Source organism: Primulina tabacum, chromosome 11 (genome assembly GCF_025594145.1).
Source record: "Primulina tabacum isolate GXHZ01 chromosome 11, ASM2559414v2, whole genome shotgun sequence".
In the NCBI taxonomy this organism is placed as follows: Eukaryota; Viridiplantae; Streptophyta; class Magnoliopsida; order Lamiales; family Gesneriaceae; genus Primulina; species Primulina tabacum.
This window is the reverse complement of record NC_134560.1, coordinates 18,968,906-18,983,520: the sequence shown is the minus strand read 5'-3', so window position 1 is coordinate 18,983,520 and position 14,615 is coordinate 18,968,906. Positions and strand designations below refer to the sequence as shown.

The following is a 14,615-nucleotide window of genomic DNA, read 5'->3' as shown; positions in this document are numbered from 1 at the left end:
ACATTTAGATTAGATTCTTATGTCTTACATAGACTACTTATTTCTTGCGAGCAACAATCAAACAATTGTATGATTTTTTTTTTTTTTTTTGTAGTTAACTAGGTGTAAGAATGGGATAAACATAATTTTTGTGATGTTTAACAAGATCATGGTATTATCATTACATCCTAGTATCATGAAGTTTATCTTGTGTATAGAAAAGTTTGCGTTGCATGATTTTGTGAGTGTAAGATATACAAGTTGATGAAAACAGTACTTCAATAATATTATTTTACCTACACTCCGTTCATTGCATTTCATATTATGTCAACTTTCATACGTACTAGAGATTTAATTTTGGTCATGTCATGCTGTCTGTATATCAAGCCCTCCGAGCCTTTTATTTTTGTTTGTGGAAAATATAATATGTCAACATGCTATGAGTGTTCATCTAAGGCAACAAGGTACTGCGTTAGCTAGCTCCAAGGTTGCATCGGTTGGCTTGCATATGTTGTAGTTTTTGAAGTTTTATGCAATCCTCGCAGCCTTTTTCGAGCACATCCGTTTTCGTTTAAAACTAATTTGTAACTCGAATTTTTTGTCGTAATTAAACAACGTACGCTATATGATATGAAAATATTTCACTTGCTAACCAAGTAAAATATCAAACTTCATTCTAAACAATTATAAAAAATCTCAAGATTTATGATAAATCTAACGAGTTAAACCAAATAAAGTACGCTGATTTGGTCAGACAATGCAGTAAAATAAATGAGAGAGGGCAAATCAAATTTTACTGTAGCCTTCGGTGCTGTCGAGTATACTCCCAAAGTGCAATGGCACCACTGACATGAACATTAAGGGACCTCACCACTCCAAGCTGCGGAATTTCCACACAAGCATCCAATATATGGATTATGTCCACCGGTATTCCTTCCTTCTCGTGCCCAAGAACCAAGACCTGTGAAACAATGAACAATGAATGCCATGTTCTATGAGATTCTAAACTCAGCATGTCTATTATAGATTGTTCAGGAGATGCACCATGGCAAATCTTAAAAAGATGAATGATTCGGGCAACTAACGTTGATGTAGTCATTGTTCACTAATCCATGTGTTAGCTTACCTTTTTCAACTCCAGAATCTAAATGGGGTGCTGGAATGAGAAAATTGAATGAGGTACATCAAAAGCAATAATAAGGAAAGGAAAAATGACACAACTGAATTATCTGAATTATATGGTTTGATCATGATGCCTACATGTCAGTGAACAAATGCTCAAGGGACAACAACTCAGTTATCCTTCATTAAAACACAATTGTCCGCACTCCTACAAAGATGAGATCATTTTGTATCCTTGAGACCACCAAAATACTCCAAGTAACATAAATTATTAAATTGAATCAAAAGACCAACTTTTTGATGATATCAAATTCAATTTTCTGAATGCAATTTGAATTCCAACTAATTTCAACCCAAGTTGTGACTAAGTAAACACAGAAAACTACTCAATTATTTCCTTCACCAACTACTAAAGCATAGCCATTGAAATGAATTCCAATTTTAATTACTTTCAATGGAACGCCCAGCATATTATCCAGTAGCAAAACCTTGAAAATATCATACGAAGCATTATTTTAAATTATAATTCAAATAATATTCATCATTTCAACACTATATCATCGTCCAGTGGAATGATGGATCGAAACGATAAGCTGGTGTGGCCAACTTACCGTTTTGATAGGAAAATTGTACTTCTCAAGTGCTATGCTGTTTGCCGTTTGCTCCAGACCAAGGATAGCAAATCCCTCTTTCTTCTTTTTTTCCAAGAATAATTTCATGTTTCTTGGTGGTACTTCCACAATAGGAACCCATTTGTCTGCCGTCACACTGAAAATTAAATGGCAAAGCTGCTAAGGTTGAAGAACCACACACACTCAAATGATATGAGATTTCTTGAATTTCTGTTATACACAAACCAATAGAATTTTGAAAGAAAAAGACTGACGAACAGTCGCAGTTGAACACAATGGTCTTCAACAAAGCATAATTGTCAGTTTTAAAATATGAAACTCGAGCAAGGCGAACAAGGTCATCAGAAACTGAAAAGAATTATGGATGCACGATGCTCCAGAAACAAAAATACAACCTTCATCTAAAATATTTGAAAACGGCTAGACAAGAGGTCTATTACAAAAAAATTGGGAGAACTGGAAACCACAAGATAAAAAAAGAAAAAATAATGATCAGAACCTTATAAGTTGAAACTGCTTGTCAGTCAATATGGTTTTGTCTGCAATAGCTAGTCCAGCGGCTCTAAACACCTGGCACGAGTTAAGAGAATAATATACAACAAGAGTAGAGAGCAACATGATAAATTGAGCTTCCAAAGTGCAGAAATAAGGGAAATGTGATAGTCAGAATCATGACGGCACAAAAAACAATGTAAAGTACCAAGATTCTGCATATCGCACCTCACAAGTTCGTGCCAATCCAGCAAGATTAGGTATTCGATCAATAAGTGAAGCAAAAATGAGAATCTGTTGTCTGCTTGTTTTTAACTTTTCTGCTATCACTCCCCTTGAATGTAGCAACTGATCAAGAAGCTGATCTTCATTTTCCATATCTGCATTTGGGAGCAAAGTGATGATTTTAATTTTTAGGGAAAATCAGCTGAGAGGAAAATTGAATAACCACATCATCTCAAAGCTTAAGCTATTAGCAGACACTAAATATTTTAAGAAGCTCGCTAGTCTTGTGTGGTATTCTTTCTATGTCCCTGGATAATAAAACATTTTTTTCTGAATAGTTTGATGTGAAACTATTATCCTGAACCTCCCATCAAACAGGTTCTTAAAACATCATATCTATGATCACCTCATTAAAAATTTAAGCTACCTGAGAAAGTGAAATTTATGTTTTCAGCATCCTACATACCCAAAAGTGATCTGTATGCCATGTTTTCAGAAGAAGCAGATGCCGAGTGTTGCAGCTCATGTTTTGAGAAAGTAATTTTTTTTTGAAAGTCTAATAGAAGTTCTTTTGGCTGCTGGAATGTTGGCAGTATTCCCCTGGAGTCCAATATTTCGCTGCCCTTGGGATCTTCATCCGTGCAGAGGCTCTCATTCTTGATAGCAGCTGCATCTGTAGCCATTGAGCTTCGGAGATCTTCGCGTGTTTCCTGAAAGAACTGATTATTATAGCAAATCCATGATAATAGTAAAACAGAAAACAAAAGTCCTTACATTTAGAAAGTCAATGACCCGATCCATAAGTGTCGTTGGAACACATTCAAATTCATCTTCCTATAAAAATTGAAAATACAGAAACTTAGATAGCCAAATGCAACAAAAAGAAAAGGTGTCGGTAAAAGTTGCTTCTCAAGCACAAAAGCTTTCACATATTCTTGTATCAATGAACTAACACTTAATGTTAATGAACAAGACTTTTGATAGTTTCCTCAGAAATTTCGATAAGAGAAAATATGGATAAGGACTTTTTAGTTCTAATACTGCTTCGCGGAAAAAACTCCACAATCACAAAACAGGTCTTATCTAAAAGACAATGCAGCTTTCTATTTTCTTTATTTCTTTTTTTGTGTTCTCTTTTGAAAAAGAAGAGTAGCAAAGAAGGTAAAAATTATTAATATCGACTGACCTCAACCCTATTTGCAAAAATCCCATGTGGGGATACAGATTTTGTTGGATTAAACTCATCCAGATAACCCTCCATGGAAGATCTCAACCTGCAGCAGTAGCCCAAAAAAAATTCGTGATGATAGAGGTTCTAAACCTACAACAAGAAACAGTGAAAGGATAATTCACTTATTTATACTTCCAAAGAAAGCAGGTATTTATACAAAACTTATACCTGGCTTTGTCTAGGGAGAAAGAAAAACAATTCTAAAAATCCCCTAAGAAAGGAAAGTGACTAAATAAAATATACTTACAATCAACCATGGCATTTTTTTTAATAATCAGATTCCCCAACATCCCCACTCAAACTATTGAATAGATGTTTGTCAGCTTCAGCTTGTCCGATAGAAGTTAAAAATTGTGTTTGGCAAGCTTTTTGTTAACATATCCGCCTCTTGGATATGAATGGGAATGTAACATAGATCGATCAGACCCTCAAATTTATGCTTAGTGGGGTTCCTGTCAGTTAAAAAATATTAATATTTTATACGATCATCCACGCCCGTGGAGATTGTTTTAACCCATGAAGTGATTTCTTCAGCTTGCACATTTTCCGCCCAAATTTATTCTCAGAGCCTGGGGAAGCATCCATAAACACTTCTTCCTCCAATTCGCCTTGACATCTAACTAATATAATGGCAATCCAGATTCCCATCTAGTGAGAGCAGTACATGAATTGTATCCAGTTTTGCTACTGGAGGGAGCAAAAGTCTCCAGATAATCAACTCCATGAGTCTGTGTGAACCCTATAGCAACCAACCTCATTTTATATCGTTCTATTGACCCATCTAAGTTAAATTTTACCGTGAAACCCATTTGCAACCCACAATTTTTTTGGCTGCAGGCAAGTGTATTATTTCCCATGTTCTCCAAGGCATTGATCTCCTCAAGGACAGCTTTCTCCCATCTGGGAGCATTTATTGTAAAGTCTAGAAATTCGAATAACGTAATCTGACTGCATGCAAATCTAGGGTTTTATTAAAATGTTTATTTAAGTGTTTTTAAATACATGTTTATGACATGGATATATGTTTTTATTTCATGAATTACTAGAATTGCATTATTTGGGCTTTTATCAGCATTTCATGCTCGAACGAGGAACGGAGACCGATGACAGTTAAGGAAAAATGTTTTTATTAAATAATTATTTTTAATTATTTAATATAGGATGAATTAATGCTCAATTTTTGAAAATGGGCTTTTAAGGTATTTTTACGCATCGAGCCATATTTTAAACCGGTATTCAATTTTTAACAAATCGGAGGATTTTTTGAGGGCTCGGATAATATTTTTGAAAACGTACCAAAACAAAATATTTTTCGGGAGTGTTAGTGGGCCTAACGGACATGGATTAATAAATTTTTGAACCAAACCCATTACACCTCAACATTTCAAACCATAAGCCATGTACACTCATTTTATTCTTCAAAAAAAAAAAACCCTCAAACCCTAACCCTCCCTCATAATTTTGGCCGCCCAACTCACGTCCAGCAGCTCCTCCACGAGTCCAGAAGCCATTTGTTCGATTTTGTGAGATAAAACGCAGCCAAGGTCATCCCCGTCCCTCCGGTATCCGTTCTATGCTTTGTTGTCGAGATTTTCGAGCGTATATACGCAAAGGCACCCCCCTTACCTTCATTTTCTCGTCTTTCACACCATAATACTTGGTTTGTATGGATTATGCACGATATGATTCGGATCTAATGTTTCAGTTTGTTTTTTTTACGTTTTTCTTCTTGTATGTGTATTTGTAAGCCACGTTTTTGTCTCGGTTGCAAGGGGGCTGCCAGAGTTGGTGTTCGAAGGAAGCTTTACAGCAGATGTTAGGGTGTCGTAGGTGCTGAGATCGAAGTGGGATCATGCTCATGTAAGAATCGATCGGACATTCATGTTTCGGGTTAGGGCTTTGGTTCGATAGGTTGTTTCAAGGGGTGCAAAGGTGCAAGAGGCGTTCCAGGACGTGGTTTAGGCCCTGGTCGGTCTCAGACGCAGCCTAGAGTGACTCGAACACAGCTGATCACGGGCTCGGAGTAAATCGGTGTGATTAGGGCTCGGCTTTGAGACTTTCGGGTGGAACGCGTAACACCGTGTGCATGGGGCCAGGGTCCACGTCTAGGGCAGTTTAGTAAGAGTCATTGTTGATCTAGGAGAGGCTGGTTCGAGCCTGGTACGGGCCGCAGCGCTGCCGCTTCGGCGCTTGTAGCACCGCGACGCTGGTACATGGCGCCTAGGCGCTTAACCAACGCCTAGGCGCTAGTACTTGTACGTGCATTTTCGAGATTTTTGTGGATATTGCTCGTTTTGGGGTTTCCAGCAAATTATGCCTACATGTCCATGGTTATAAATGGTTTAAGTTGAGTCATACAAGGTTTGGTTAGGAGTCGTTGAACTATGGTTAAAATTTGATCAAGTCCCGGGTTAATTCGGGTTAAACAGGACTCCGGTCTAAACCCAGAAACAAAATATAGAGGTTAATGCAGGGGTTCGGGATACGTTTAAGGAAATGATTAGAAGTATATTTAAGAAGTTTGATAAGTTTGAGCGGGTCGAGTTAGCACTCCTGGCAGTACCCCGAGAACTGAAAATGCATGTTTAAAATGTATATGTTAATTATGAATATTAATTTTTATGAAAATGCTGATAAATACATTGCATGCTTGTTTTTGAGAAAATGTATGTATATGCATGAATTTTACAAGCGCTGAATACGATGACCTGTTTTTTTTAAGATGTGAGTTGGTTGTGACTAACACAAACACGAACATGTAAGGATAAGGCTCAGTGGATGGGTAAAACTGTCGCTGATGTCCCCGCCGCCGGGTACCAAGGTTATACGTAGATGGATCCATCGATTCAGAGCTGATACGAAAGTCACAACTAATGATCTGAATTCAATAAGAAAAATGAACACATATACGATGATATGATGGGACATGATTTGATTATGCTATGTTATGTTTAAGTTTAGGCTTTTGAAGATCATGAACTTATTTTAATTACAGTACTTTTCACTATTGCATGATATGTATATGGACTTGTTATTACGGTTCAGGTGTGTTGAGGTTTCAGACTCACTGGGTGTGATTGATGCAGTTGATCATGAGGATGTGGAGACTAGAGACGCTGAAGACTGAGTAGGCGGAACTTGGGGTGCACATGTTAACCTGAGGACCTTGCATTCTTCTGCATATTATGATCATGAGTCATGGGTGTAAACAATATTTTAAATGTTTTTGCATCTGTTTATACATTGATGATATTGACAGATGTTGAGTTCTTTTAAAACAGTAGATCAGGAGATTTGGTTGCATTTTTAACTTTTGATAACTGCAGTTAGTTTATTGAGTTGTTGGATGGTACTTTTTAATGCTTGTTTCGAAATTTTCATGGACGTATGTGTATGGGTGTTTTCGGTCATAGCTCCATTTAAGGGGAAAAAAAAATTTCTAGTAGTATTTAAGTAGTAGACGTCACAGTTGGTATCAGAGCAAGGTTTCTTGTAGAGGGTTTGTGCCACCGCCAGCTTCAGAAGCTCAGTCGTCAAGCCTCAAGTCTGTAAGTTTACATGTTTTAAATAGTTTAATGCTATCACCTGCATGTTTACATGATATGTGTTTTACAGTACATGTTTAGGTTTTTATATGTTTTGGGGACTAAATGTTTTGAAAGCTAGATTGAATTGCATGATGAGTTACGTTTAGAATTTGGATGGTATCCAGATATTATGCCTCTCAGAAGAGCTCCGAGCACAGACAGGCAGGATGGCAATCCTGGAGGTGACAGAGGCTTTCCACCACCGCCTGCCAGGAGACCCCGCTACCCAAGTTCTGGAGGGTATTGCGCGACTGATGGAGCAAGCTCAGCAGGCTCCGAGACCCCTGGTGGATATATATGAGCAGTTCAGGAGGCTCAGACCGAAGGAGTTTGGGAGCACTAGTTACCCATTTGTGGCAGAGGGTTGGATTCGGTCACTGGAATTGTACTTCCAGTATTTGGACGTGAGAGATGGGGACTGAGTCAGATGTGCTACGTATATGCTGAGAGATGATGCATCTCTATGGTGGAAGGGAGCAATGCATGGAGTGGATCTGGCTACTCTCACTTGGAACCAGTTTAAGGATATCTTCTACAACAAGTATTTTCCTGCTGACGTCAGGGGGTGCCTGACACGAGAGTTAATGAGTCTCCGACAGGGGGACTTAACTGTTGCTGTGTTCATCAGGAGGTTTGATCGAGGCTGTCACTTTGTGCCCCTTATTGCGAGAGATGCGACAGAGAAGCTGAGGCATTTCATGGATGGCCTCAGACCTACCATTCGCCAGGATGTCATGTTGATGAGGCCGGTTACTTAAGATGCTGCCACTGCTTGCGCTTTTCAGGCAGAGCAAGCTTTGAGGGACATAGATGTGGAGATGCAGAGGAAGAGGTATCAGGCCCAGCAGAGTTCACAGCCTCACAAGAAACAGTTTACAGGGCCACCCGGAAATCAGAGGCAACAGAAGCCCCAAGGGTAGTTCAAGAAACCGGGGCAGCAGATGACACCGCAGGCTCCGGGGGCCCCCAAGCCAGAATAAAGACAACCCTGCAAGCAATGCAACCGGTTCCACCATGGTAAATGCATGTGGGGAACATTTGAATGCTTCATCTGCAAAGAGGAGGGCCATAAAGCTGCAGATTGCCCAAGGAACACGGGCCCTACTACTGACAGAGCCTATGTTATGCATGCAGAAGAGGCAGAGGCGGAGCCAGACTTGACACTGATCACTGGTAATATTTTGCTTAGAATTTTTATATTGCCTTGACTGCATGAAATGTTATATTGGTCGATGGAATTACTTTTGAGACCAAGAACTTAGAGTAAAATAGGTCGCATGCTCTAATTAGATAAATTTAAGGATTGAATTAATTTAATTTAAGAATTATGAGGGTTTAATTGCAATAACCGGAATTCAGGGACTAAATTGCAAGATCCGAAAAGTACAGGGACTCTTTCGCAAATTCTGGAATTTCAGGAACCATTTGTGCGATTTCCGTAACTACAAGGCCAAAATTTAATTTTTCGAAAATTTAGGGACCTCAATTGCTACAATTCGAGAATTTCACAGGGGTAGCAATTATCATTTCGAGAATCTTGAGGGCTGAATTGCTATTTTTCCTAAATTTCATGGGGTAAAATGTTTAAATTCGAGGAATTCTAGGGATCTAATTGGAGAATTTTTTATAAATACGGGTGTAATGATAGAATTTCTTTAATTTATTAGGCTTGAACGGTTTTGATGGTATATTTTGTCGCAAAATGGATATTTATTTTAGGTGTAGCCACTTATGCATTGCTAGATTCAAGACCTACACATTTATTTATATCCGAGACTTTGGTCAAGCGACTGGGGATCTACCAGAAGCCTTGGATTTGGGTTTTAGAGTTTTAATTCGATTCCTTCTGGTGATCAGATGTTTACCTAGAAGATAGTGAAGAAATTGGAGCTTCGATTGCAGAAGAATGTTGTTTAGGAAGATCTGATTGTGCTACCGATGCCTGAGTTTGATATCATTCTCGGTATGGACTGGCTTTCGACGAATGGAGCTTCGATAGATATCCAGCAGATAGAGCTGAATATGAGACAGAGGAGATGGTTATAGCTGGTGAAGGACTACGACTGCGACATTAGCTACTATCCAGGTAAGGCTAATGTGGTAACCGACGCACTGAGTAGGAAGACTGGAGCGTTTGCACAGTTGTCTGCACAGAGACCATTGCAGTCGGAGATCCAGATATTTGAGCTTGCAATTTATGCTAGGGGCGATGCTCCTAATCTTTCTACCTTGACAGTGCAGTAGATGCTGAGAGACAGGATTAGACCAGTGCAGTCATCTGATGAGCAGTTACAGAAGTGGAGGCTTGGAGGCTGAGAGATGAGGCTGAGGGGCTAAGATTGTACTCCGTTGAGGATGGCTTAGTCCGATATCGCGACAGACTATGGGTTCCTAGCGGTGATTTGCTGAGAAAAGATATTATGAGGGAAGCCCACAGCACCTCGTACTCTATTCACCCAAGGAATACGAAGATGTATAAGGATCTGCAGTCTTTGTATTGGTGGTCGGGCATGAAGCGAGATATTTTGCGTTGTGTTTGAGTGTTTGACGTGCCAGCAGGTTAAGGCAGAACATCAGAGACCTGTAGTAAAGCTGAGATCGCTCTTTATTCCCGAGTGGAAATGAGAGAACATCATCACCATGAATTTCGTGACAGGACTACCTGTCTTACGAGGAAAGACCTACCCAGGTTTTTGACAGACAGTAGAGGAGACTCCGGAACAAAGTGATCCAGATGGCCAAAGTCAAGTGGCTGAATCATTCCGAGGAGGAGGCTATTTGGGAGACCGAGACTAAGATGAGGAGTCACTACCCAGAACTTTTTGTTACGTTTTAAATTTCGAGAAAGAAATTCAATTTTAGGAAGAGAGGAATTGTAAGGTCTAGAAATTCGAACGACGTAACCTGACTGCATGCAAATCTAGGGTTTATTAAAATGTTTATTTAAGTGTTTTTAAATGCATGTTTATGACATGGATACATGTTTTTATTTCATAAATTACTAGAATTGCATTATTTGGGCTTTTACCAGCTTTTCATGCTCGAACGAGAAACGGAGACCGATGACAGTTAAGGAAAAATGTTATTATTAAATAATTATTTTTAATTATTTAATATAGGATGAATTTATGCTGAATTTTCGAAAATGGGCTTTTAAGGTATTTTTACAGCATCGAGCCATATTTTAAACCGGTATTCAATTTTTAACAAATCGGAGGACTTTTTGAGGGCTCGGGTAATATTTTTGAAAACGTACCAAAATGAAATATTTTTCGGGAGTGTTAATGGGCCTAACAGACTTGGATTAATAAATTTTTGAGCCAAACCCATTACACCTCAACATTTCAAACGATAGGCCCATGTACACTCGTTTTATTCTTCAAAAAAAAAAAAACCCTCAAACCCTAACCTTCCCTCATAATTTTGGCCGCCCAAATCACGTCTAGCAGCTCCTCCGCGAGTTCAGCAGCCATTTGTTCGATTTTTGTGAGATAAAACGCAGCCAAGGTCTTCCCTGTCCCTCCGGTATCCGTTCTACACGTTGTTGTCTAGATTTTAGAGCGTATATACGCAGAGGCACACCCGTTACCTTCATTTTCTCGTCTTTCACACCATAATACGTGTTTTGTATGGATTATGCACGGTATGTATCGGATCTAATGTTTCAGTTTGTTTTTTTTACGTTTTTGTTCTTGTATGTGTATTTTGTTTACATGTAAGCCACGTTTTTGTCTCGGTTGCAAGGAGGCTGCCAGAGTTGGTGTTCGAAGGAGGCTTTACAGCAGATGTTGGGGTGTCGTAGGTGCTAAGATCGAAGTGAGATCATGCTCATGTAAGGATCGATCGGACATTCATGTTTCGGGTTAGGGCTTTGGTTCGATCGGTTGTTTCAAGGGGTGCAGCGGTGCAAGGGGCGTTCCAGGACGTGGTTTAGGCCCTGGTGGGTCTGAGACGCGGCCTAGAGTGACTCGAGCACAGCTGATCACGGGCTAGGAGTAAATCGGTGTGGTTAGGGCTCGGCTTTGAGACTTTCGGGTGGAACGCGTACCACCGGGTGCATGGGGCTAGGGTCCACGGCTAAGGCAGTTTAGTAAGAGTCAGTGTTGGTCTAGAAGAGTCTGGTTCGAGCCTGGTCCGATCCGGTTGGGCGTGGGGTAGAGTTTGGGTTCGAAAGTCGATTTTGGGATATTTGCCCACTGGGCTGGCGCCGCGGAGCTGCCCATGTGGCGCCGTAGCGCTTCCGCTTCGGTGCTTGTAGCGCCGCGGCGCTGGTACATGGCCCCTAGATGCTAGTACTGTACGTGCATTTTTGAGATTTTTGTGGATATTGCTCGTGTTGGGGTTTCCAGTAAGTTATACCTACATGTTTGTGCTTATAAATGGTTTAAGTTGAGTCATACGAGGTTTGGTTAGGAGTCGTTGAACTATGGTTAAAATTTGATCAAGTCTCGGGTTAATTCGGGTTAAACGGGACTCCGGTCTAAACCCTGAAACAAAATATAGAGGTTAATGCAGGGGTTCGAGATACGTTTAAGGAAATGATCAGAAGTATATTTAAGGAGTTTGATAAGTTTGAGTGGGTCGAGTTAACAGTCCTGGCAGTGCCCTAATAACCTTAAAATGCACTTTTAAAATGTATATGTTAATTATGAATATGAATTTTTATGAAAATGTTGATAAATACGTTGCATGATTGTTTTTAAGAAAATGTATGTATATGCATGAATTTTACAAGTGATGAATATGATGACATGTTTTTTTTAAGGAGGTGAGTTGGTTGTGACGAACACGAACACGAACATATAAGGCCAAGGCTCAGTGGATGGGTAAAACTGTCGCTGATGTCCCCGCCGGGTACTGCAGTTATACGTAGATGGAAACATCCACTCAGAGCTGATACGAAAGTCACAACTAATGATCTGAATTCAATAAGAAAAATGAACGCGTATACGATGATATGATCGAACATGATTTGATTATGTTATGTCATGTTTAAGTTTACGCTTTTGAAGATCATGAACTTATTTTAATTACAGTACTTTTCACTACTGCATGATATGTACATGTACTTGTTATTATGATTTAGGTGTGTTGAGTCTTTAGACTCACTAGGTGTGATTGATGCAGGTGATCATGAGGATGTGGAGACTGGAGGCGCTGAAGACCGAGTAGGTGGAGCTGGGGGTGCACATGTTAACCCAAGGACCTTGCATTCTTCCGCATATTATGATCTTGAGTCATGGATGTAAACAATATTTTAAATGTTTTTGCATCTGTTTATACGTTGATGAAACTGACAGATGTTGAGTTCTTTTAAAACAGTAGACTAGGAGATTTGGTTGCATTTTTAAGTTTTGATAACTGCAGTTAGTTTATTGCGTTGTTGGATGGTAGTTTTTAATGCTTGTTTCGAAATTTTCATGGACGCATGTGTATGGGTGTTTTCGGTCATAGCTCCATTTAAAAAAAAAAATTCTAGTAGTATTTAAATAGTAGACGTCACATTTATAGATTCCTATATTATCTGAAAAATATCCACACTAGGGAGAGATAAAAGCAAGTAGGATTTAGAAAGCTTTTTGTATGACATATGATTAGAAAGAGGATGTTGAGTACATGATCTAAGACCTTTTCTAATAGCAATACGAAGATCTAAAGACGATGGCGATTGTGCGCATGGGTTCAAAACATCAGTGGCCTTTGGATCTGGTTTCAGATTAGATTCCTGGTCATGCTGGAATCTGGTATTTTGTGTTTCTCCTTGCATAGACTGGCCCAAATAGTTTCTCATCATCAACCCATGTATCATCTATAGTTCTAGCATTTATTTCAGTTACAGGTAGCAAGTTGGGTGTTCTGGTTTATTTCAGTTACAGGCAGCAAGATAGGTTGAGGTTTAGAGGCACTTATTCCTACCTCTATCATGAAATAAAAGTTTGGACTTTACAAATCATATCCCAAATCAAATAAAGAGTCTTCCATTTTATTCTCCTCCTGAATAGGAGTATAAAAAGAGATTTGAGGCTCACAAAAAGTGACATCCATTGACACAAGAAACTTGTGTTTTGGGGTAAAAACATTTATACCCCTTTTATGTTGGAGAATATCCAAGAAAAACACATTTCAATGCACGAGGTTCAAATTTATCATAATGATGAGGGTGCACGCAAACAAAGGCTAAACATTCAAACACTTTAGGAGGTAAATCAGAAATCAAATGCGACATAGGCTATGTCTCATTTAAAACTGTAAAGGGTAATTTAAAATTTAAACTCTTGATGGCATCCTATACACCAAATAGGTAGCAGAGAGAATTACTTCCCCCCATAAGTATTTAGGCACTCGAGCATTAAACATCAAGCAACTAGCTACTTCAAGGAGATTTCGGACAGGAGTTTGAAAGACTGTACTGTGTTTCCCAGTCCACGTGAACATCCTCGGCCGCCATCCACATTTCTTAATCCAGAAAATACATGCTTCCGATACTTGGATCCATAGAATTAACGAGGCAAGTCATATAACTGGCACTCTCACCTTCCAAACAGAATAATTTTATGATTTTTTTTGTGGTGCAATGACCATATCAAGAAGGTAGTTCACTCTTCCAAGATCTAAATTTGAGAACCACAGTTCAAAGCTGGGAATGGAACATACATCTCTCAGTTTGAGGGAGAGCATAAAATTACATGACTGCCACGTAATAAGCTGGGAATATTGCTAGATCTCAAATTAGTTAGGCTCTTTCTCGGGAAAAAAGATAGTAAAGATCATATCCCTTAATTTTGGGTTATATCCTTGGTTAGTTAGGATTTATTTCCCTTGTTATTAGGCCTAGAATCATGGAGAGTCAACCAACTAGTCGTGTCCTCCATCCTATTTATTTTCCAGTAATCTTCGTCAAAGAAAATAAGAAGAAAATTCCATCTCAATCTTTATAAATAATGGGTAAGACATCCTTTTCATTTACCTTGTAGAAAATACAAATTAGAACATCTGTAGATTACTGAGTCATTGTATTAAGCTAATATAAGTCACGGTCAAGCTAATAAACAACTAAATGTTTTTTTAGATTGTCCAACTGTGCCCAAAGGAAACCAATATTTGATGTTTTGCCATAATTGAGACAGCTCTTGCGTGTATTCCTTCAAAACATGAAAGAACCCCAAAAAGTTTGAGTTTGAAAATCAAGAATGCCAAAATAAATATGCACAGATAGAAAAACCCCACATGGACTAAAGCAATCTCCCAGAGCATGATTAACAAAATTCAGCCATATGCTGCTTGCTCCATTATATTTCTATACCCTGTACTTGAGGAATAAACTGAAGAGATACATCTTGTTCAATC

At 39.0% G+C, this 14,615-nt stretch overlaps 1 protein-coding gene across 1 annotated transcript in view; it reads right to left on the bottom strand.

Annotated features, from left to right (window-relative positions):
• Positions 1 to 632: 632 nt before the first annotated feature.
• The window catches only part of LOC142519680 (uncharacterized), a 67,200-nt gene continuing 53,217 nt past the window's right edge, over positions 633 to 14,615 (bottom strand). The window contains exons 31-37 of the mRNA XM_075622712.1: positions 3,637 to 3,724; positions 3,225 to 3,284; positions 2,917 to 3,160; positions 2,454 to 2,605; positions 2,233 to 2,303; positions 1,713 to 1,869; positions 633 to 940 (exon numbers count right to left, since the gene is read on the bottom strand). Coding sequence (XP_075478827.1) covers positions 773 to 940; positions 1,713 to 1,869; positions 2,233 to 2,303; positions 2,454 to 2,605; positions 2,917 to 3,160; positions 3,225 to 3,284; positions 3,637 to 3,724 — 940 coding nt within the window. The 3' untranslated portion in view covers positions 633 to 772. The remainder of the gene's footprint in view (positions 941 to 1,712; positions 1,870 to 2,232; positions 2,304 to 2,453; positions 2,606 to 2,916; positions 3,161 to 3,224; positions 3,285 to 3,636; positions 3,725 to 14,615) is intronic.